The 25,097-nt window shown below is 38.5% G+C and overlaps 2 protein-coding genes and 1 non-coding gene across 3 annotated transcripts; all 3 read left to right on the top strand.

The window, feature by feature from the left end:
- The first annotated feature begins 1,489 nt into the window (after positions 1-1,489).
- vat1l (vesicle amine transport 1-like) lies at positions 1,490-17,704 on the top strand. Its single transcript, XM_077519689.1, has 9 exons — positions 1,490-1,981; positions 4,375-4,504; positions 4,902-5,117; positions 7,177-7,319; positions 8,252-8,355; positions 9,476-9,531; positions 9,661-9,855; positions 15,131-15,214; positions 16,201-17,704. The coding sequence occupies exons 1-9, from the start codon at positions 1,767-1,769 to the stop codon at positions 16,297-16,299; spliced, it is 1,242 nt and encodes a 413-aa protein (XP_077375815.1). The 5' UTR covers positions 1,490-1,766; the 3' UTR covers positions 16,300-17,704.
- Positions 13,856-13,927, top strand: trnag-ucc (transfer RNA glycine (anticodon UCC)). The gene has a single exon. It is a non-coding gene; the product is annotated as a tRNA-Gly (tRNA).
- A 3,351-nt stretch (positions 17,705-21,055) lies between the features above and the next one.
- On the top strand, positions 21,056-24,790 carry clec3a (C-type lectin domain family 3, member A). Its single transcript, XM_077518359.1, has 3 exons — positions 21,056-21,353; positions 21,441-21,521; positions 23,350-24,790. Exons 1-3 carry the CDS (start codon positions 21,245-21,247, stop codon positions 23,745-23,747), a joined length of 588 nt encoding a protein of 195 aa, XP_077374485.1. The 5' UTR covers positions 21,056-21,244; the 3' UTR covers positions 23,748-24,790.
- The last annotated feature ends 307 nt before the right edge of the window (positions 24,791-25,097 follow it).

The following is a 25,097-nucleotide window of genomic DNA, read 5'->3' as shown; positions in this document are numbered from 1 at the left end:
AAGCTTGACCTCTCATTCTAGGCTCAATGATTGATGTCGCACGCCTTGGTCCACCTCCACGATCCGCTGGGATGGTCTCGGTGGTACTCGAGGGGTACCAGGGACGCTCCATGCGATGTTCTCTCCAACGCTCCCTCGAGCGGTTGTCCAGTCGTATGGCAAGATCAATGAGTCCTTCCAAATCTGTGGTTTTATCCCTGACAGCTTACTCGTCCTTAACCAGATCCCGGCGGAAAATACTACACAAAGCAGTCTCATCGAAACCACTCTCTGCAGCCACTCTCTGCACGACCCGGGCTCACCCCCATAGCGAGACGGATACGGAATGCTTGGTTCCCGAAGAGAAGGTGAGAGCCCCGATGATTCCTTTGACGCAGTCTGCGTGGATAATTCACCAAACTGGTTGGCTAAGGTCTTTAGCTCATCTTTCATAGCAGTCAATGCCTGATCAGGTCATCCAACCAATTGCCCCTGGGCGTTTAGGACATGACCCATCTTATTTAAGTCTGCGGGATCCATGTGGTTGGATTATTCTGTTATGTTCTGAGGTTGGATCCTAAAAACGCAGACACAAGATTTTAACGTTTTATTCACACAACTAAACGAAAAATAACGAGTAAGCTAACTTGGGCTGTGGAAGTACACCGAGGAACAGAGTTAATAATCTGACAAACACACACTTCTCGGTTTGGTTTAAATAGACAGTGAATTGATCGGATTGGCTGTGGCTAAACATGTGGGTAACAGGACTGACATGAAATTATCTGATTGGCTGTTGACCAGAAAAAGAGATTAAAGATTCTTGACATCACCCAGCTCATGCCATCACATAGCTTAAACCAGTTGAAACTAGATGACGATTACATCAGCTCAAAACATCAGTTCACAACAGACACTTGACCTCACGGTCATGACCCAAACATGACCCTTGCACGACCCAAACTTAGCCCTGGCGTGACCCAGTCATGACAATTTTTGTCTTTGTTTCTCTTCATTCTCTTTTTTTTTTATTTAAAAAAAAAAAAAAAAAAAAAAAAAAAAAAAAGGTCTTACCTTTATATTTAATATGTTATGAAAGCCCTGATTATTAAATTACCCAGGTGTCTTATATGTCACAACTTGATATTGGTATAACAAACCAGACCGTGTCAAAATCTGTAAAGAATCTGTGTTATGTGGTACTGGTTACCTCCTACCTGGTGTTTTATGCTGTGCCGTCCCCTGCTGTCAAATGAATTTGACGTTAAAATGTCCTGGAGCTCACCTTGCAAATGTCACTGTAGAATGAATGCATATTTCAGTATATTATGCAAACGGATTTCAGTATGTGTGAAAGGTGATGATGGCGTGCATACAATCAACGTACTTTTGAAGGATGTGGGCAGTATGTTTGATTTCCAAGCGTCCCTGAAGGCGTCACACTTGTTGAGTGACTGGCCAAACTGGTGATTTACGAGTCCCATTAAATTGCAGATAGAGCGTCTTTCCAACAGATGGCGCACTTAACACTCAAGCGAACACAAACGCCACTAATTACGCCCAGTTCATTGAAATGACTAATTAATGATCCATTTAAACGAGCTGACATGAAGTAATAGCAATAACGTGATCATCCGGGTTTGTTCAGGCATTAGTGAGTGGATGGAACATCAGACGACGGGCTGAGTGAGGCCGGGCTGCCGCGCACAACGCCACGATTGCAGGCTGCGGCGCACATCAGTGAGCCGTGAAGAGGCGCGGAGAGTCGCACACAGCCGGGCTCCGACATGGCTCAAGAGGGGGTAGATATGACGGAGGAAACCGAGTGCATGATCGAGAAAGACGCGGGGAAGAAACCGGCGAGCGGGGAATCTTCCGGCAATGTGAAAGAGATGCGGGCGGTGATGTTGTCAGGCTTTGGAGGGCTCAACAAACTCCGAGTGACCAAGAAGCTGATGCCCGAGCCGCAGCGTGGTGAAGTGAAGATCCGCGTTAAAGCATGGTAAATATGATCATATTATTACTAATTTGTTTTCAATGTTAAACGTGTTTACAAAATAATCACTGTTGTACACATCACATACATGGAGTACAGTAAGACTATCGCAGTGGAAGCCACAGGTCTCCCCCCCACTGTTGTCAATGAGTATAGAGTCTAGCAATAAAATCACATTCAAGCATTCATTTAAAATAAACAAACATAGTAGTATCTTAGCTGCTGCAGTTGGCTTTTCACAACAACTGGTGGCAAAGTTTGAGAAGATACAATTGTGATCTTTTGTATTCAGAGTGCGTTGATGAATGTGGCCTTGCATACAGAGCCCATGACTCATTGTCCATAGCAATTGCATAAACATGATCATAAACAATGCCCTGTGATTGGCTGGCAACCAGTTCAGGGTGTCCCCCGCCTACTGCAAAAAGCCAGCTGAGATAGGCTCCAGCGCCCCCCGCGACACTTGTGAGGAATAAGCGGTCAAGAAAATGGATGGATGGATGATCATAAACATATGTACTGTCACAAATGGTATAATTTGCACAATGTCCAAAATAGGAGTATAGCCATTTATGCCTTTATAAAGATAATAATGCTGACCAATTTGATACTGTAAGGTATTATTCAGATAGCAATGTGTTTGTTATTGGTTGTAGTGACAAAGGTGTAAAATTGCATTATATTCAGGCTGTGTTTGATATATTTTTTGCTCTACGGCAAGTCCAGTCGAGGGTACAATAAGCCTGAGCAAAAAATATTTTGGTATCACGGACAATATTCCAATCACAGTTCTATACTGTTATAATTTTATTGAAATGTTTCCATTTAATACACTCCTTTTACATGTGAAAAGAAAATAAGCATTTGTTCTAAATAAAATAAAAATGAAGTAATGTATGACAATAAACGTGCTTACTATTTCTCTGGTCTCATCTTTGTGAAGTAGCTTCAGAGCGGAAACAAACTGATATTGGCCACGCTAGTTTGCTAGTTAGCTATATCTGCCTAAGTAGCAAATACAGTTGTATTTATCCATCCATCCATCCATCCATTTTCTTGACCGCTTATTCCTGACCTGTTGTATTTATTTCACCAATATTAACACACTCACTCTTGTTGTTGGTTGCAAATGTTTATTTCAAGACAGCGTGAGACTAATGTAATAACATTACCTTGAATTTGTCGACGCATGATGAGTGACGCTCTCATAAATGTGGTACCATATTGTCCTTTCTCAATTTCGTTTTATAACTTGTATTGCCAAGAAACAGTATTGGATTTCATTTTACTCTCTTTGTTTTGTAATTAGCGGTCCGGTGATTGAGTGGTTAGCACGTCCGCCTCCCAGCACTGAGGCCTCGGGTTTGAGTCCAGGCTCTGGCCTTCCTGGGTGGAGTTTGCATGTTCTCCCCGTGCCCGCGTGGGTCTTCTCCGGGTACTCCGGTCTCCTCCCACATTCCAAAGACATGCATGGCAGGTTAATTGGGCGCTCCGAATTGTCCCTTGGTGTGCTTGTGTGTGTGGATGGTTGTTCGTCTCAGTGTGCCCTGCGATTAGCTGGCAACCAGTCCAGGGTGTCCCCCGCCTACTGCCCAAAGCCAGCTGAGATAGGCTCCAGCACCCCCGCGACCCTTGTGAGGAATAAGCGGTCAAAGAAATGGATGGATGGATGGATGGATGTTTTGGAATTAACATAAATAACATGACAGCACATCCTACCTGTATAATATGCACCACAACATCTTTTCTACTGTATGTACTCCTTTTACATAGTGCCCCCTTGTGTTCAGACTGAGACACCACATGACTGAACTACCTTATGTTACAGGCTACATTTAGTGTGGCAAAACTTTTGAAAAACATGCAGTTGGATGTTAAAATGTCTGTTCTGACAAACTGCATCTCTAAAAAGTGTTATATTTGGCCATGTTCAAGAAAAGTGTATGTTTTTTTTTACTAAAATGTAGTTACAAATTAAATAAAATACATTTTTATCGTAATTGCAAGACATAATGGCATTAGTAATTATCGGGTACTTTATTGGCGAGTACTCAGCTTTAAGTACTTGTCCTCACACTTGGTCTGGAAAAAGTGCATCTCTAATGAATACCTCTCTGACGGTGTCAATCAAAACAGGCTATTCTTATCTTTCTAAAGGCAGACTTTTCTATCTTTGTGGGGAAATAATAAGATGTGAACTCAGAGCCTCAGAACTGTGAGGCAGTGGATCTGCAAACCACTAGGGTGCTGTGCTACCTGCCATAATAATTGATAAGTCAGTTATTTCAATGTTAATAATTCTGTCAATTGTATATAATTTATTGAAGAAAACTAGCACACCTCCACTATGGCACAACACATTTATCACACACAATGATCCTATGTATTGGATTTTTCAGTGGCTTAAATTTCCTGGATTTGATGGTACGTCAGGGGACTATAGATAGTCCTCCTAAGCCCCCTCTTGTTCCTGGCTTCGAATGCTGTGGGATCGTGGAGTCTGTGGGTGAAAACACAGAAAGATTTGAGGTAGGTCAAACTGAAGCATGCTCCCTGAGTAATACACAAATATGGCGCAATAATTAAGTGGATCCCAGAGAGGTAAATTCAATCTCAGTTGACACCTTGATTGATTGAGATGTTGAGGTGGAAAAACGGAGAGAGGTGACATGGAGAAACATGAACCAGGCAGTATGAATGGAAATAACACCTCAGATTTAGAGAAGGAAAATAGTTCTCATTATTTAAAGTCCATGTGCGCACTCACGGCTAACAACGAGGCTCCCTAAAGCAGTGACGCTAGTGTATTTTTGTGTGTGTGGGCATAGCTAGCTAGCTAACTGCATTCAGCATTTGTCTTCAAACACGTATAATGTATTTAGAAACAAATCTCTGAATTCGACGTTACCACCTCTGTTTCTTTCAGATAGGAGACCGAGTCATGGCTTTTGCCAACTACAATGCCTGGGCAGAAGTTGTTTGCACACCTGAGGAGTTTGTCTACAAAATGCCAGATGAAATGACTTTTGCAGAGGCCGCAGCGTTTGCTCTGAACTTTGTTGCTGCCTACATGATGCTCTTTGAGGTCGCCAAACTGAAAGATGGAATGTCAGTGCTGGTGCACTCAGCTGGGGGTGCTGTTGTAAGTCATTCTCTTTCATACGGTTCATGCAGGCCACAAAACTACATTGAGTTGTTGTAGCTTGATGTGTCAGTCATGGACCACATGATTAGGTACTAGGGATAGACCGATTATCGGTGCCAATATTTGGCATTTTGACAAATATCGGCATCAGCCATTTTTATTTTTTTTATTTTTTATTTTTTTTATTTTTTATTTTTTTAGTCTGAAGCTGCTGATAAAGCTGGTATCTCACTGAGCAGTGAATATTTGCGAACATAGCAAATTTGGGGTTTTCAGGAATTGTAATTTGTTTCCAGTCAGTTTTAACTTGTAAACACATTTGGAACATATTCAGACAATTTTTCACTGCAAAGATCTTTTGAAACGTTTTACGAACCCTAAAAAAAAAAAACAATAAACAAAAAAACAAAAAACAAAAACAAATGAGCTACATTCGCATGCATTTGCCACTCAATGAGATGCAGGGAACTTTTCATTTATGGGTCTATTTAAATTTCCACTTTATAAAAAATAGGAAGTACCTACTACACTTTTTAATAAAAATAAATAAATCAAGAAATTATGTTGAAATTTTAGAAAACTTTATTTACAGCAGAAATCTTAAGGGATCTATTTATTTGCTTTTTAATTTTTTTATTTTTTTATTTTATTTATTTATTTATTTTTAGCCTAACACATGTTAATGACCCTGGAAGCTCCCTGCATTTTTTTGTCATGATTTTTTAAACAAATCTGTCAATATAGTTTAAAAGAAAAAGTTTTTTTTTTCCTATTTTACTGTAAATGAATATTTCGAACGCACCTTGAGCAGCCAATTTGCTCCCTCAGTTATTCCAGCTGTGGCTTGAAATATCGGTTATCGGCCTCTTTGACTACGAATAATCTGTATCGGTATCGGCCTTGAAAAAAAAAAACATATCGGTCATTCACTATTCGGTACACCTGCAAAACAAAGTTTAAGAACTGGGATATTATCTGGTTCAATCAAAGAGTAACACTAGCAATACAAGCTAGCATTAGCATTTTTAAAACACATTAGCTATGTAGCATGGCTAATTCCTAATGGAGTGTCACTGTATTTCTAAATATTATGAACATCCATCCATCCATCCATTTTCTTGACCGCTTATTCCTCACAAGGGTCGCGGGGGCTGCTGGCGCCTATCTCAGCTGGCTCTGGGCAGTAGGCGGGGGACACCCTGGACTGGTTGCCAACCAATCGCAGGGCACACAGAGACAAACAACCATCCACGCTCACAAGCACACCTAGGGACAATTCGGAGCGCCCAATTAACCTGCCATGCATGTCTTTGGAATGTGGGAGGAGACATATTATGAACAAGTAAATTCATAATTAAATAAATGAATGAATAAATAAATAAATAAATACATAAATAAATAAATGAATAAATAAACAAAAGATGTAAGAATGACATGAGAAAAATAACACTAACCGGACAAGATAAATCTAAATAAGGTAATATTGGGCATATTCAAAAAGGAGTAATCATCAGTTTGAAGTTGTATTTTCTTAGGAATGTGCAATCAATTAAGAATCAATAACTGTTGATAACCATACTTGTTGAGAAGAATTGCTCGCAATTTCACATCGCCTCTGAATCCCCGCAGCTGCCTGAGGTCCCTTCATTTTGCTTCTGTTTACGATTATTAGGCCTTAGTTGTTTCGAAAGAGGAATGATTTTTTTTTTTTTTTTTTTTTTGCCCAGAGGTATAGTTTCAGCAAAGTTCTTTAAGCGCTAGGTATCAGGTAAACACAAGACTGAGGGGGTGTGCAAGTGCATGGCAAAAGATACTTTTGTCATACATTTAAAAGCAATTTATATTCGACTATTAAAATGTTGAAAACATCTGTTCATTAATCACAAAGCCATTCACAATAGTGTTTCAATTGATGCTACAATTTAGAAGCATTTGAGGAAGACACCACTCTGCATAATATGGATAAATATGATTTCATGTGCAATTATGTATTCTGCTCTGTTGTGAATCAACACTGACAGCTGCTGATGCTGACAATTGTCATTGTTCTCTTCAGGGTCAAGCTGTGGCTCAGCTGTGCTCCACTCTACCTAACATCACCATCTTTGGGATCGCCTCAAGTTTGAAACACTCTGCCATCAGAGATTTTGTGACTCACCTCTTTGACAGAAATACTGATTATATACAAGAAGTCAAAAAGTAAGTTTGAATTACAACATGTTAATATGAGGTCTGTATTTCGGATATGTTTAAAACTATCAGGAGTTGGCTGCTTGTTGTGAATCATGGACTTCACAGAGTGAGGTTCACCTGTCGAGTGGTTTGTCGTCATGGTCACCATGGCAACAAAGGACTAATCCCACAGGCACAGTGGAGGACTGCAATTGAGCCAATCAGGGGCTGATTCATGATAGCCTGGATTTTGAAATTGAGGGATTTTATTTCACAGCCTGTTCCACTTCATACAGCTTTAAAATGAACCAATTTTTTTCCTGTCAATACAATTGCTCTGCAGTCTGTGTGTATACATAAATATATATGTTGCAATGAACTATTTTTTCATGCTTGCTGCCTGCCTATCAAGAGTAGTAGTGGATTAATTTGCCTTTCATCCCTCTGCACCACACATTCCACCCAGGATCAAGACTAAAGTACAATTAAATGAGTGTGTTTTTACAAAAGGGAATCACAAGACCACCAAGCAGTTTCGGTGTCCAGGTCTTAAAGCAGAAAGTAAGGAATTTAGGTCCCCATGAGAATGTCATGCCTTTCTTTCTTTTATAGCCCTGCTTTTAATCATATTTGTTGTGGACTATTGATCATTTCTGGCTGTGATTAACATTGAATGAAAGAAGGTAATGCAATGATGTGGGCTGTTTTGTCACAAGAAATCAAACCTGTTGTTCAGTGATTCTAATGTGCTATGAGTGCCACAAGGACTCCGACAAGTGCTTGAAAGATTCACTGCTCAAGGACAGTCAGTTGCATTTAAGCTCAGTAAATTTACATATAATATTTAATAGCTGTTTGCTTTTAAACATTAATTTAGTTGCAGTTTATGCCAACAATATGGCATTAATGTTATATATTTGAATATCATTTCTTTAACCTTAAATTTTCTCCTGTTTTAGGATATCTCCAGAGGGAGTAGACATTGTGTTGGACTGTCTATGTGGAGAAAACACAGGGAAAGGCCTTAATCTGCTGAAACCATTGGGAACATACATCCTCTATGGTAAGAAAAGAACTATACTATACTAAAAGTACTGTATATTTATCACTGAAAGTCACTTTAACATGATGCACAATTTGAACACTGAGCTTAAATATATAGGATTTTTTTTAAGATCAATAGTTAAGTGATCATCCATCCATCCACTTTCTTAACCACTTATTCCTCACAAGGGTCGAGGGGGTAAGTAATCATTCATTTAAAAAGTTTAGTAATCATTCATTTAAAAAGTATTGATTATAATAGATCAATTTAAAAAATGCTGAAATATTATTTGATTTCTTTTACTTGTGTGTGTAACTGGTTGTAACTAATTGCAATGTAAATATGATATTTTGTGAATTGTTTTTTTATGTGTCTCTTATATCCTTTTTATGTAATGTTTACTGATTTTATTTTATTTTTTTTATTTACTTGGACCTATTTTGAGTCTGTAATAAAGTTTGAATTGAAATGAATTAAGAAAAACAGTTGATGTACTTATAAGTCAAAACAACTTAATTGTAATTAAAATGTGTACTATAAATATATAGTGGGAAAAACATTTTATTTTTAAAAAAGCAGGCTGTATGGACACTTCCAAGCTTCATTCGAATTTGTTTGGCTGGTGATTTAAAAAAAAAAACTTTTGAATGCTGTAAATGTTATTTGTACAGTGATGCCTTACAAGTTTGATTTGTTCCGCAACATTTCTTGGAACGCAAATCTCAATTCCCATTTCCTGAATTTGATGCTGGTGAAAGAAGTAGTTTTCCAATTAAACCTGTTGTTTGGATAAAAAAACTCGGTCGACTGTCACCTGTCTAAGCTTGAATAAATGATGTTTCATACATAAAACATAGTCTGGGAATTAAATATATTCTCAGTCACAGCTGAGCCTCTTATCCAGCCCTTGTTAATCACTTTAATTCTTGTCAAACCTCATGAATTAACCAACACAATTACCAGCCAATTAACTATTAGTGCTAGTTATATTGCAAAGGCATGCGTTAACGGTCCCTGAATTCTAAAGGTGCCAATTGTTCCTCCCCCTCCCTCGTCAGCCTTCATGCTTTGATTGTTATTGTCCAGTCACCTCTGCCCAGCCATTTGCACAGCAATCCTTTTATTTTTGCTTTTTCAGGCGCATCGAACATGGTAACTGGGGAGACAAAGAGTTTCTTCAGCTTTGCAAAATCTGTGAGTCAGAAATTCCATCTGTCATCATCATTTGAAGCAGAAAGCCCCTTAACGCCATTTTATGACAAATGAAACTCTCAATTCTCAGCTGAATTGTATCTCTATGACGCATATGTTACTTCTTCCAAGTGGTGGCAGGTGGAAAAGGTGAACCCTATTAAACTGTACGAGGAGAACAAAGTCATGGCAGGATTTTCGTTGCCCAACCTCCTCTTCAGGCAGGGAGGATCCAGTTTGGTGAAATCAGCGATGGACAAACTCTTGTGCCTCTACAACCAAAAGAAGATCAAGCCAGTGGTGGATTCTCTGTGGGCTCTGGAGGAGGTAAGAGTCATAATCGAATTGAAGAGGTCTGCCGTAAAACATCAATCCTCTACACCGCTAATCATGTTAAGGGTTGCGGCAGGGCCAGGAGGCTATTAGGGCAAATTGCAGACTACATCTTAGACTGGTCGCCAGTCAGTTACTCGTGACTTGAGTACACGGAAGTAAGCTATGTAAACCACAACGTGACTAACCGGTGAAGATTTCTAAGATTAATGTACACAACCGTTCAAAAAAATCATTTCAAAACATTTAATATGGCCTATATACTGGCCAAAGTGTTAACGCAAAACCTTCAGGCTTCTGCTCGAAAGAAAAAAGAAAAGCCTACTCGAACAACTGAACTTTATTTCAGGCTATCCGAGGCACTTTAAATGGTGGTAGGTGTGTGCTGACGCCACCACATTATTTGAAGTCTTTGTTTTTACTTCCCTTCTCAAAAAAAAAAAGACTAAAAAAATCCAATTGAGTTTTACAGGCAATATTAAAATTCTTGAAATTACTTAACCCCGTCACAAAACTTCTCATTGAACATGGGGTGTGTAGACTTTTTATATCCACTGTACGCATCATGGACAGCAAATAGTCTCAAGATTTGTGTGGGATGCTGTCAGCTGTGGACGATCTCCCACAGATGGTGGTGGGTAGGTTGTACATCTTCCTACTGCACAATGACTTTGCTCCCACACAAAATCCAATGGACCATACATCAATCACTTCACCATACATCAATCACTTCACCACAAGTCACGAGTTGCTGGATTGAAAACACCTTAGCCTCACACAGCCTGAAATACGGTCAATGTACCATCTCTCCATCGTACAGTATCCACCAACCCTCACAGCTCCGATTATGTATGACATGCAAGGCAAACTAATGATGATAAATACTAATAATAAACAAACAAACAAAAAAGATTACAATCATAATGCATATGTGCGCTTGTGTAACTTTCAGCAAACAAGTGTTCCTTTTCATAAGAAATATTTCATGTTCAATACATGGTTGTACTAAGAAAGCTGAACTTGTACATTGGAATTCCATTCCAAAGATCCGACCACATGAAGTTGATTTCCCTCCCATGAGTGCACATCGCAGACTGTGGTTATAGCCAGTATCAATAGAAAGATGAACCCATGAAATACTCCAAGATCTGGTCAGGTCACGTCAGCACAAGTTTATTAGTTTTCCTTTTAATGTTTCTAAGCATGTTTACATTGTGTACATTGTCCGTTCCTGTCTAGTGTAGCTAAGCAGCATGCTAAATCTCTCAGTAGTGAACAGTTAGGGTGGCCAGGTGTCCTGATTTAGGCAGCTCAGTCCTAACTTTCAGTGATGTCCTGCACAACCCGAAGTCCTCCTTTTTAAAGATCACCTGATATGAGCTTTGCAGCAATGACACCAACCATCCTCTGGACGCTCTGATACTGTATCAAAAGAAATGTTCACGAAATTGTACCTTGTTGTCGAGTTGCAGTCTCCACTAGGAAGGTCTACTGTTAGCCTAGCATCAAACGAGCGGATTTTTGGTGGGAGTGGCCAAGGCTCGCCAGACTTCCGTGTGTTTTTGACTACAAAATGAGTTGGGCGTGGCCAAGTCTCATTTTTTCCGTATGCTCCTGTTTACAAACAGTCTTCAAGTCTGCACCTGAAGGAATATTGGCAATGCTTTACTTTCAATAGTTGGTACCGATCCGGGGTAAGTGAAAGATGTTCTGCTAATCCACGTTTGTATTGTCCCAAATTCCTGAAGCAGTCGTCAGTAAAATGTTTGGCACAAACTGTCAGGGCTGCTAATCCTCTACGATGCACATTTTCCAGGTACAGCTACTGGGATTGAGACCCCCGTACCTGTCGAACCATAAGTCTTACGGGGAAAATTAACACATCCCTGGAACCGGGTCGACCTCGGCTTTTCATCGGCGTCGGTGACCCTCCGGGCCAGAGATACAGGACCGCGAAATTGGCCACCCCACTCGTGGGAACTAACACGTTTCGGGAATTGCTTGGGCATATTTAATGCATAAATACAGTCCCACCACAAGCCTTTCTGTGGCAGATGAAAAATGTTTTTGTTGCCCTCTGTACAATCTGGTTCAGAGCAGTTCCTATGGGGTTGTTTTGCTGCCATGCTGTCCTCCTGCTGCTGCTGTTTGTTCGTGGGTTGGAAATCTCCGGCAGCGGGAGGGGTTGAAAATTGTGAGGGTAGAGTTCGCGCTGAGCTATCGTGTAAAACCGAAAAAAGTGGGGTTAGTGACGTGTAAAACCGACCTGCTAAAACAGCCCATTTGAGTGTTATTTGACCTACTTTGATCCAAACGGCCACAGAAAAGGGAAACATGGATTGCTTATCTTACAACTTGGGGACTCTGTCAGGCTGTAGTAAGGCATATTTATGACCAAAACCCCCCAAAAAGTGAACATTTCATATGAGGGGACCTTTCAAGAAAATGAGCCACGGTTGAGTTTATGTGACCCAACATCAGCCCCACCCCACCTTTGTCACAACTGGTCTGTGATTGGCCAAGAGTGGCTTCAGTTAAAAATCTCGTATAACATTGGTTCAATAAATGTAAACGAAGCTCCACGTGTGGCTATCTGACTATGTAATTTCCTTGCCGTCTTCTTTGACAGCAACGCTAGCAAAAATGCCAAAACGCCGGACAGCTTTTAATAATGAATGGACGAAAGAGCACAATTTCCTGGCCAAAAACAGTCAAGACTTGTTTCATGGTTTCTGCACACTTTGCCGGTGTATACAGAGACTGTCAGAGAGTATATTGTATTGTGTTGCTACATTATATATTTGTACTGTATTCTTAGGTTAAGTATTGTACATCACAAATTGGAAATTTTCACACACACAAAAAAAAAGTTCTTCTGCAGACAAATGCCTCAAGTTACTCAAGCATCGAGGAACGAACACATGACCAGCAGCTTGAGAGACAACCACTGTACCACCTGTGCTATGCCAATCTTGTTTGTCCCTGTACTGCATTGCTGGTGTGTACAAATGAGGCCAACTTGGAGTTACGAGGATTCCACCTGACACCAGCATTACACTAACACACAGCAGGAACGGCATGGCTCAGGTGGTACACCGGCTGTCCCTGATTCTGAAGGTTTTTTTTTTGTTGTTGTCCTTTTTAATAAACTGGTAAAATGCACTCAAAACTCCCAATGTAAAATTTACCCGTACTTAGAATTTCTGAGTGAAGAAACTTTTGCATTTTTTCAAGCCCCCCGTTGATGCTAAAGTGAAGTAAACTGCATGGGCAAGAGAGTTGAACTGTTTCCTTCCACTGATTGTTATGGGGAACCTGAGGTTACTTGCCAGCGGACTAACTAACATCTGTTAGAAAACTGCAGTTGTCTGTTTATATTCAACCTTCAGTTGTTTCAGTGGACACAAGTCATGGTCCTCTCTCTTGTCTAAGATCAATTTCACACAATTGGTTAGGTGGAAAAATATGGCTTTTCTCCTCTCACTCCTCTGAGGAATCTGACCACACCCTCCTACATCTTGAGACCACCAACAGGCTGCTGAAAAGTTTTGTGATTTTATTTAATTCCGATTTATTTTCGATCATTATTTTTGCACAGCACTTTATCTGTCATGTTTTTTTTGTTTTTTGTTTTTTTTCATTGGACTAATTCTCAGACTTTAAGGTTACCGTATTTGCCTTTTCCAAGACGAAAATAAATATTAGTCGGAGCTTTTGACAAAAGTACCTTGTCCAATTATGCACAGGATAATTAATGATCAATTGATTTGTTGACATAAAAAAGGAAAACAAATTAATGGGATGTGAGAGTCCGCCAGAATGAACTGATGTTACAACGCCATTTTTGCAGAGGGCAGAATAATGCTGCCTGGAGGAGTTGCCATAGCTGACGTGTTGTTTTTCTTTAGAACCATCAAATCAAGACTATTGCCACAGCGGCCTTTGATTAGTATCTCTCAGGGTAAGGCCACAAAGACCGAGGGGACAGTATATGGCATTGGTGGTGGAGTGGTTCGCATAACTGCTTTCCAAGCAGTTGACCTGGGTTCGATTCCCAGCCAATGCATTTTGGCAATGTTGCCTCTGTAGAAATTCACTGAGATAGCTTGACGGAATTCTCCGTGTTCAGGGCAGCTTGAGCTCATTAATTTTCAATGTGCACTATAGATATGTCCAAAGCACCCTCAATGTTTGATTCACTCCAATCAGCATGGTGTTGAGCAGGCATTGTTGCTCTCTATGCACAGAATAGCTCTCCACTACTCCAGAATGTCACTATTGATCCTCATCTTAACATGCATGTATTTTTAACCTCCCCTTGCTGACTTCAGGTTGCTCTTTTCATGGTCGAAATGTGTTTTGTTTTGGTCATTAAACCTTGGCAAAATACGGCGGCCATTCATTGAACGGGGAGGGGAATGGCGTGGGATGCATTGTAAGGGGCCTCAATTGTTCATGCCTGGAAGGAGAATTTAGAGCCTGATTGTTTCTGTGTTGACTATGGAACCTTTTCTTGCTGCTGGAATGAAAAGCTGCGTGCGTCATTGCATATGACCAGAAGCTGTGTAATTATTATTATTATTATTATTGTTGTTATTATATTATTATTATTATTATTATTATTATTATTATTATTATTATTTGCAATCATCAGCTTTTGTCAGAAATTATAATAATAAATTAATAAATTAATAGTGTTTGTTCATGATGTAATAATCTCGTCTGAATAATCCTGCAACAAAGCACGAGACAAAGTTTTTGACCTATTTTCACTCTTGGGTGGTGTTGTCTTCAACAAATGAATGTATGAGACACAATGGCTTACAAACAAAATGGGACATTCATTCATGACCCTTTAATGAGGTAAAAGATGTATTTTGTGTGACCTTTTCCCCTCAGTTGAACAATGAAGCAAACACAACACATCATCATTTTAATTTACAATAAAAGCTTGAGAATCATTTAAATGGCAGACTTGTCCTAATAAAGAGAATTGTGTCTGCCATCGTGATCCCATCTTATTTACTTTACTGGTCTATAAATAATATTAGAGGATGTTCCAGTTCAGTCCTTTTGTAAATATACATTTATCATTGTAGCACTGCACAATTGCTTATACTTACACCCATGCTGATAAATGTATTTAGGTTACGTGGATTCATTGATTACACAGATGATGCCTACCTAGTGTTTTTTATCCAATACAATTTATTTATTTAAAGGATAAATAAATGAATAAAAATAATGACATTGATCTTGTTTTTGTCAGGTTAAGGAGGCTATGCAGAGAATTCACGACCGAGGAAATATTGGAAAACTCATTCTGGATGTTGAGAAGTCACCTACTCCCTTGGTAACAGCAATTTCTCTCAAATTCACAGTTTCGGTGTAATAGTAACTGATATGTTGATATTGTATATTATTCTTCGATGCACATAAGTCTTAAGAAGTTTGGTTGATTACACAGTTGTGTTTTGAGTTATGAGTTTAGTTTGTTTCTTTAACACGGTGGTAACTCAAAACACTCACTTCTCAAATCATCTTTCTCCATGGAAATGAATTGAAATGTCATGAATGTTTTAGTCTCCCGATAAAACGAACAAAAGTTTTGGAACATATTTTTTAAATGAAGAAACTTGGAATTGAAAGTTTTGAAAACATTATGAGAAAAAGTCTGTGAATATGTGAATCTACGCTTGAGGAATTGCAAATACTTTATGTGAAGGTCTACTGTAATATAAGTTGGTTTTTGCAGGGTCTAATAAATATATATGCATGTATTGCTTGTCTACATGTGTTGCCACAGTTTGTGTTCAAATATTTGTTGTGTAACAATGTAGCATTGATGCTAGTTTTGCTAGCCCATCTATTGATTTTTGCATATAGTGTGTTAGCATTAAGCTACAGCTGTTTCACAAAGGAAAGTTACATGGTTCTAATTGTCTTCCTTCAATTTGACAGTAAACGTCAACTAGGAGTAGCAATAAATAAGTTGGCCTATCTACTTAATTTTCACTGACACCATCTAACCCTTACTTGTGAAATTTTTGCTTGCAAGTCAGGTTAAAAAGGTACCACTGGATTTGCATACAATATACAGTATGATGAATTACAATAAATAAAGAATGATAGAAAAATGCCAAACAAAATGAAAAGCTTCAAAAAGTGGTTAGTAAGAGGAGCTCAAATGTAACTATGTTTAAAATTTAGAAGCAGTGTGTTGTGAAAAGGTAAAAATATACAAATAATCTAATAAGTGTGTCATTGTACTTTCGTGTAGAGTGAGTACTTTGCTTTTGAGTCACTGATGGATCAATGAATCCTTTTTGCCCCCATCAGATGGCCAGCGACAGCACTGAGACCAGTGAAGCTGGTGAGGAGGAAGAGGAGCCTGAGGGGGACAATGACAGCAAAGAGCGCATGCCTTTTATCCATTAAAATTAACATAAAATGCCACGAGATGCCCTCTACAGATTTACCATGAAGGGTCACGCTGAGGTAGTTGTGCAGTCTTTGTGCATGTATTGTTCTCATGTAAGTATTCATCCTGTTTGTTATCTGTTGTTACTTGCATATAGAATGCTCGGAAAAGGACCTGCTCAAGTTTATGCATGTGCAAAGTATGAAGTGCATTGTTTTTGTTTTAGGTTTGCAACAATCTAGTAACTACGTTTAATTTATGATATGGATTAATATGCATTTAACATTGCTGACATTCAACAAATAGTCAACTTTAGATTTAATAAAGTCAGTCAATTTAACATAAAAAATATGCTAAAAATCCTCCCTGTACTTGATGCCAGATGAGGTGAAATATTAGTGATGGTAGAAATGCATAAATGCAGAAGGTGTTATTTTTAAGCATCCCTATAGTTGCCCACCTCATTATATTATGGGATCACATGTGCCTTGTGTTTGATACTTGAAATGTTTTCCCTTAATGTCAGGCTACCAAGATAACACATGTATCTCGAATCAGGAGTATTAAAAGTCATCAAAACTAATCATGTTGTGCACTGGGAATGAAGTTTAATCTTTATTCATTTCCACAGCAGTTGAATTGATGAAAATCAATTTTATTACCAAACATTTATCATAATGAGTTTTATTTGTTACCTGATAACAAAAATGCTAATGTTTCTAAAATACTGCTATCCAGCCAGACTCTTATTAGAAAAGATGTTTCTTATGTGTGTCACAAAAAGTATAAGAAACAAAAAATAAATCTGACTGTAAAAAAAAAATGCCTCGGAGGATGATGATGATTTCTTCCGTCAGACTGCCAGTTATTACCTGTCTGACCTAAGTTGCTGTATTTACTTTCTGGTGCCTCAAAACAAACATGCCCTGAGAGATTGCTTATTTTTAGAATAAACACAACCCATCTAAATTAGAAATGCCATCAAATGCAGGGAATACTACAAACACACTGAAGACTTCTTAAATGTAAGAGAAAACTTGAATTGCTTTTCACACTACCGGATGTATTTTCTCAAGTGCCAACTAACATAGTAAGGAGTATTGTTTATGGTAGAAATAACTTCTTGATATAAGTAAGAAAATTCATGTATAATGTAGGTAGTGACTTTTGAAATCCATCTCAGTATTGTGGAGAAATATTCAATATACGATATGTATGTTTGTAAGAGACGAGGAAAAGGTGCATGTTTTGGTATGTGTGTTATGTTTATGTTAATGTATTGTCATAATTCATTGGAAAAAAGCAACAGAAACGTATTTTGTTTGTTTGTTTGTTTCTTATCTGTGGTCTCCTACTTTTGGCCAGTCTTGCAATCTTTCATTGTGGACTTTGTTTACATGAAATAAATGGATCTGCAAAGTAGTCAACAATGGAAGTTGTCATTTTCTAGCTTTGAATAAGACAATAATATAAGAATAGAAATAAATGCAGGTGTAGCATGGTTGGTTGTTTTCACTTTTTTTTTTTTGACGGTACTAGAATAAAGTGTAATTTCACATCCACTACAGTAGGTGGCAGTGGCGCTCTCATTGTCAGAGTACTAGCTCCTTTGCAGAGGTGTACTTACAACAATTTTACACACAAATGATACTATATATTTCTAGTCGTGGCGGAGAGTTGGGGTGGGTGCAAAACGTTCCTCTTCTTTTGGGGATGGCGTAACAACAAAAATTACTGTGAAACCCTGCTGCATATAGTATCTGAGTATGAATGGTTGTTTATATGTGTCCTGATTAGCTGTCGACCAGTCCAGGATGTACCCAAAGTCAGCTGGGATAGGCTCCAGCGCGCTCACCCGTGACCCTAATGAGGATAAGCACGATAGTCAATGGAAGGATGGCTGAATAAATATAAAGTGGTCATCAGTACCAATCCAGTATGTGCCTACTGCCCAAGATACACTCGATTGCCAAAATATTCAGTGCACGTACACAGTGAACGCCAGTACAAGAGAGCTGTATCAAAAATTATGCCCGGTATAAAACAGAGAGCTGTTTTTATCACTGTATAGCTGCATGTCGTTAAAATAGGATATAGTAAAATAATCCTTTAATGATGCACAAAGGGGAAATTCAAGTGTTACAGCGATATAGGATAAATCAGCACAAATCAGATTCTTTAAAAAATAAGAATTATAATAACAATAAATAAATAGAACAAAAATACGGATAAAAAATTGTTACATACAACTTTTCTAATGGATAAAGATTTGTTGTTGTTGTTGTAGGGGGCAGGATGGAGACATCTATGCAGTAGTGGTTCTAGCTTGAATTAGACCCATGTAAGACACCCCTTGCCCCACAGCCACAGATATACATTGATTAAAAAAAAAAACACCGGCGTGGATCTTATATTTCCTTTAAAATAAGTAAGGAAATAATAATACAGTAACAGCAAAGAAAATAATAGAATGTGCTTGCTGTCTTCATGTTCACATCTGCTTCCCAACTGTGTACTTGATGCTTATGATGTTAAGGCCAATTAAAGATTCCTGGGATGTGGTTGACCTTAAACAGGTTTTTCTTAACTTTGTAAGGTTAAGCGTGATAGAAAATGGATGGGTGGAAGCTTAGAAAAGGAATCTCTACTAGAGAGGGTGACTGCACAAGGGGGCGTCAATTCCCTAAACAAACGCTATTAACTCTGTCACTACCAGCCATTTTAGAAAATGTTCAATATCCATGCGATATTACGTCCAATAATTATATATAAGCCGAATCTACCAAATGACAGAATAGAATACTTTTTGCCCCGTCCCGTTCTTTTATAATTGACAGTAGAAAAATGTAGGTTTGCCAAAATACAGCCATTTCTCCCATGGACTCTGAAACTGTGTTTATTTCGTATAAAATGGATGTTTATGTGTTTATTTCGTATAAAATGGATGGCAATGATGTCATCTACCGGTGGTTGGGCATCAGTAAAGTTGTTTCCAAGTTTGACATTTACAGTGGAGCATAATCAGATTCTTCCCATCTATCCCCACTCTGAATAATTATAATTGACAAGTATACTTGTCACCGGGAGTGAATGAGTTAATTGAGATGTGATTTATGCATACATGATGGAAAACCATTTCACTATTTTTTCTTATGCCCACCCCTAGGCAATGTCGCCGTGCACATGCTACAAAATGCTATTGAGCATATATGGCTGAGTCTATTAAGGTTGTTTTTCATAGTTGTGTCCAATACTGCTGTTGTACAGTCTGATAGGTAATCAATCAACCAATCAATCAATCAATCAATCAAAATATGATAGTGCCTTGAGTTATGAATGACCAGATTATTGTTTTTTCAAATTACAAGGAGTCACTCAGCTGATTTTTGTTTTGTTTTTTTGTTTTGATTTTTTTGTTGTTGTTGTTGCTTTGACTCGTATATAATTATTCTTTAAAATCAGCAAATTTACTGGTTGCACATGTGTGAGTAGATGAAAAAAAATCTAAAAAAAATTTAGGGGCAAAATGCAACCATTTAGAACAGGAGTTTCAAACTTAACTTATGTGGGGGCCGCTTGAAAACTGACCTGATGAGCTATGGCAGCCAGCCAGTGTGATTTAAAAAAAAAAAAAAAAAAAAAAAAAAAGCCACACAAAACACCCCGGGCAAAGACACGGTAATAAAGGTAGGGGCTCCACTCACATTTTAAACTTTGATGTCAAGTTACCTTGGCAAGAGCCAGATTGATAATGTGAATCAGGAAGGAGTGATCCACAATATCAATCTGGGACTAATCCAATGTGATCTGTTCAGGAAAGGCGGGACTTTCAGTACAATAGACCCCTTCAAAGTTTGTAAACAATGTGATGCAATTTAAAGGGCGGGGCTTAGCTGGAGGCAAAAACACCTCAGTGGCGTGTGGTTCTAACACTAGTCAGCATATTTTCACAGAAAGTTAACGTCGGAAAGGACGCGGAAAACAGCCATTTGAGTTCATATGTGAGTAAACTGATAAAAATAGAATAGAATAAACAGACAACCAGCGTTGTTTACTCCTAGCTGCACTTCGTTGCCTCCAGCGGTTGTTTTTGCCTCCAGTAAACACCGTGACGTCATCGTGACTTAGGCCCTGAAGGGGTCCATACTTTGAGCTGATTTGATGGTGCGGGGAAATCTGCGGGCTTGGTACAAGATGGATTCTCGGGGGGTTGTGAACTCACAAACACCGCAAGAATTCAGTTTACGGGCAAGGTTAATATCAAGAAGGGGCCGCAAAATATATTCCTGCATGCCACAAATGGCCCCAGGGCCATGAGTTGGAGACACCTAATTTAGAGGCAGTCTGGAGACCTGGACATTGCAAAAATTTGGGGAGTCTGGAACAGATTAAGAGCAGTTCCATTCATTTAAATGGGGAACGATGATTTGAGATACGAGTGTTTAGTTTTAAGTGCGTGGTCATATCAATAGCAACTTTGCAAAAACTGAACAGCATCATATTTTTTAAAAGCCAACATTTTGATAAAAACACGAACAGGTACACTAACTTTCAAGCTTGTTATAGAAGAAGAGAGTTTTCATTTTTGTGTTGACTAACAAGTTTAAAATGTGACATTGGTAACTTGTCAAAAGCAGACATTGGACATCCAAATACGCCAGAGAAAGGAAGTGCCAAACTGTCAGTGATGTTTCCAGTTTGTCAAATGAAAGGACACACTGCTCAGTGCACCGTGTCCCAAGTCAATATTTCTCACAAATCCTGACACAAGCAAGACATTATTTGTCCCTCCGCCCTCATATCTCCCTTACCTCCTCCTCATGTTTGGAAAAAAAAACATCACGTGGGCCAGTGGCAGCCTCCAGGAGAGTACACAGAGAGCTAGTATATACTAGGCCGTCCTCAGACTTTTTGACTCCTTACACGGCAGCACAAGGTGCAGCACTGTGCGCAGCCTCCAGCATGACACGTCTGGGCCTCCCCGTCTTCGTCGTCCTGTGCTTCTCTTTACTCCACTCCAGCTCCGGACGTCCGCCTCGCATCAGGAAGGCCGTGTCGCCTCGAGCAACGGGTAACCAATAACACTCATCAGACCGCGATGTCGCCAGTGCACATCTTGACCTCAAATAATCTTTCCTTCTTCTATGGGGAGCTGCAGAGGATGATGATGTGAAGGGCCAGCTTGAGAAGTTGTGGCAGGAGGTGAATTTACTAAAAGAGATGCAGGCCTTGCAGACAGGTACCACCCTTTAAAAAAAACAAAAAAAACCTGGACTGATTGTACTAATGAGTCTGTTCATTTTAGGACAATTCTGGGCTTTACTTTGTTGCAAGAGTATTTTGTTAAATATAGATCAGTTGTATTTAGCTTTAAAGTGTTTGTTTTTAAATATTTATTTAAGGATATTTAACTTTAATGTGCAATACTGTTTCTTTTAATCAAAACTGGTCAAAAATAGGTCTGGCTTTGTTGATACAAATTTTCCTTGTACTATAATGCATTGTTTTCTATGTATGACTAGTCTCTCAGTATTGATATCAATGCTAAGTTGCCGTTATCAATGTCAGAAAAAAATAAAAACATTTATGGTACATTTAATGACATATAGCATACTGTACACAATATGAATTATTTCAGAAAAACTATCACGTCCAAACTTTTTGAATAAATCTTGAATTTTTTGGCTTTATTTTTAATTATTTGGCTTTTGGAATTACATGGAGGGAATATCGAAATACGTCATATGTCTCCCATGCCTTCTTTAAGGGTATACGGCTCGCACTGGACCATCAAAGTTACTCATTTGTTCCATTCTGGGACGTGCACTCAAGGGAGACATTGTGAAGACAAAATAATCGCACAGTAAATGATTAAATAAAATTATTTTCCATCCATTGCTTCATTCTGATTTTCTTTTCATATACAAAAATGTCCATGATTTCATAATCAAAATTTTCTGTTCAAATACATGGGTGAGACACAAAATGCTGCAACTCAGATTGCACAATCGCTCACTGGGTTGAGGAAGTCTTTCCTTACGTCTCGAATATAATGTTTTCAGACACTAAAATGTCATTGTTATTTTCTGCTGTCAGGCATTTAATTAATATTTTTTTGTGTTATGTATTTAGTTTGTTCGATGGCATAAAATGGCAGATAAAGTGTATGTTGAGGCAGACAGTACTCTGCCTCACAAAAGTGGACATACCGTTAGGCAAACAGAAAATTGGCTGGAGCCTTAAGATTTCCTGCCCCCAAATCCCCCCACACCAACATCACATAAAAATGGATTAATGTGTATTGCTACTTTGATTTAACATAATTATGTTTGTTTTAGTTTTAGTCTTAAATGTATCAAAATAAAAACATCTGTCATCTTCCATAATTTCAACTGTTTCCCCCTTCCTCCTCATCCAATGGATTATTCCACCTCTTACTGCACATGTGCAGACCTTAAAGTGGAAATCAACCCAAAAATTTGCTTTACAATAATATGTTGTATATGCTCCCGCTAGTCTAAAAACAGTATTCTGATTGATATTGTGTTTGTGGATTATGAGTTAAACAGCAAAACCCACTCGTTTTTATCCAATTCAGGGGGCGGCCATTTTACCACTTGCTGTCGACTGAAAATGACATCACAGTTGATCAGGCTCAGGTAACGACCAATCACAGCTCAGCATCAGAAAACAGATGAAAAAAAAAAAAAGAAAACAGATGAGCCGTGATTGGTCATTCTAATCTAATTAATTAAATTAATAAAGGAAAAAACAACCACAGAGTTTAAAAATCTGCTTCAAACATCAAACCTGAAAATACGTTTACTCGTTTTTAATGTGAGGCTGCTAGTTTATGGCAAATAAAGAAGTGTTTACCTCATAAATGTGTGCAAATGTGTGCCGTCACCAGCTGTGAACCTCACCACATGTCACAGGAGTATTTAATATTCCGTAGTTGTTTTCATTTGTTATAAACATGTGTATATATATATATATATATATATATATATATATATATATATATATATATATATATATATATATATATATATTATCTCTGTTCTCAGTGTGCCTCCGTGGCATCAAAGTTCACAGGAAGTGCTATCTCACAGTCGAAGAACCCAAACACTACCACGAGGCGAACGAAGACTGCATCGCACAAGGAGGAACTCTTGCGACGCCGCGAGACGCGATGGAGAACAACGACCTTCGCGACTACGCCAAGAGGAGTTCCCCGGGCTCCAAGGACTTTTGGATCGGTGTGGCGGATATAGTGAAAGAAGGCCAGTACGTTGACGTCAATAGTCAACCTGTCAGCTACCTCAACTGGGACCGCTCCAAGAAGCAGCCAACAGGAAGCAAGCGGGAGAGCTGCGTGTCTCTTTCAGTGACCGCACAGGGCAAGTGGTACGACGAGGTGTGTCGCAGTCTGAAAAAGTACATTTGTGAATACGTTATTCCCTAAAGGCCACACATGTTTGATGCTCTCCTATGCAGGTCAATGGATGAAAGTGGAAGATAATACTGTCTTCCCTCAAATTGCTAGCAGTCTTAATTAAGATAAAACACAAATAGGCACTCCCTTTTTCATGGCAAAAATCCAAGTCTTTCGACTAATGTTTGTAACTTTGTAACATGTTTTTTTATTTAAAAAAACTGTACGTCATGAAAACATACAGTAATAACAAAACTATATTGTGCTTAACTAAACTGTGCATCATCATTGGGCGGCTCATTCGTGTGTGTGCATCTTGGCCAGCAGGGGGTACTATAATACAACCATACTGATATACAGGAACAAAATGCACGCAACTACGCAGGAAGCTGCCCTCCCCACCCACAAGGATAAATAATAGTATTATCGTGTCTGTCTACAATGTTTTGCTGTATTTTTTTTTTTATGTTCAAATATTACTTAAAGGGTTACAGCTGGGACCTATCAAATTTAGTTGAGGACCTAGATCACTCCACAAAGTTTTTTTATGAGTTTGTGATGTGGGGACAAATAAAGGTCTCTGTAATAATAGACATATACAGCTATTTGCAGTTTAGTAAATACTATTATATTATTTAAATATGTTGCTCTTTGTTATTAAAAATGTGGAAATGGTAGATAATTAAAAATAATCTGATCGGGCTTCTGTTCTGGTGAAATCTTGCTTATATCTGTGGATCTGAACAACCCAAATGCACCCCATTGAATTGTATAATTATTTTATTTAATTCCAAGATATGTATGTAAAGTGATTATTACTCAAAATAAGAATAACTTTAAGAATGTGCATAGTGAGGAAATGTTAAATTGACATTTGTTTTAATTGTTTCAAATCTTTTCCTACAGTTCATAGTAGTCCCTCATGCAACCCATTTAACTTTCCTTTGATCCAGTTTATGCAGGTGTGAAAAGCGTTGAGGATGAGTGCAATCCTAATATTCATCCATCACCTGCATCATCTGCAGTATCTTTATCAAGCAATAAATCGGCAAATCATTGCATGGGCATGCAAATTGACTTCTGATGTTTTCACTGTTTCCTTGTATTTACGTCACGTGGGCATAACTGGCTACTGAGCAAAAATTGTGACTTTAAAAAGATAATATAGTGCTCACTTTATTGTATGTCTCAGGTCAAGTTGGAGAAGTTGTGAACAAAAAATAAAGAAAGAAAACAAAAAAAGTGTTTTTAAAAAAAGAGTATTTAACCTTTTAGTGTTCTCCATTCCACAAAATCACCCTATGCAGTAACAAGCACAGCTGAACTGACATTTCTTCCACCAGGTGTCACACATTAGTACTTGTGACATATTTTCAATGA

This window comes from Festucalex cinctus, chromosome 4 (assembly GCF_051991245.1).
Source record: "Festucalex cinctus isolate MCC-2025b chromosome 4, RoL_Fcin_1.0, whole genome shotgun sequence".
In the NCBI taxonomy this organism is placed as follows: Eukaryota; Metazoa; Chordata; class Actinopteri; order Syngnathiformes; family Syngnathidae; genus Festucalex; species Festucalex cinctus.
This window is presented reverse-complemented; position numbering and strand designations above follow the sequence as displayed.

Bases quoted from the DNA above. Each gene is read 5' to 3' on its own strand.
- vat1l (XM_077519689.1), top strand. From the start codon at position 1,767: ATGGCTCAAGAGGGGGTAGATATGACGGAGGAAACCGAGTGCATGATC. The intron at 5,118-7,176 runs GTAAGTCATTCT...TGTTCTCTTCAG, and splicing joins ACTCAGCTGGGGGTGCTGTT to GGTCAAGCTGTGGCTCAGCT. The intron at 9,856-15,130 runs GTAAGAGTCATA...TGTTTTTGTCAG, and splicing joins CTCTGTGGGCTCTGGAGGAG to GTTAAGGAGGCTATGCAGAG.
- clec3a (XM_077518359.1), top strand. From the start codon at position 21,245: ATGACACGTCTGGGCCTCCCCGTCTTCGTCGTCCTGTGCTTCTCTTTA. The intron at 21,354-21,440 runs GTAACCAATAAC...GGGGAGCTGCAG, and splicing joins CGTGTCGCCTCGAGCAACGG to AGGATGATGATGTGAAGGGC. The intron at 21,522-23,349 runs GTACCACCCTTT...CTCTGTTCTCAG, and splicing joins GATGCAGGCCTTGCAGACAG to TGTGCCTCCGTGGCATCAAA.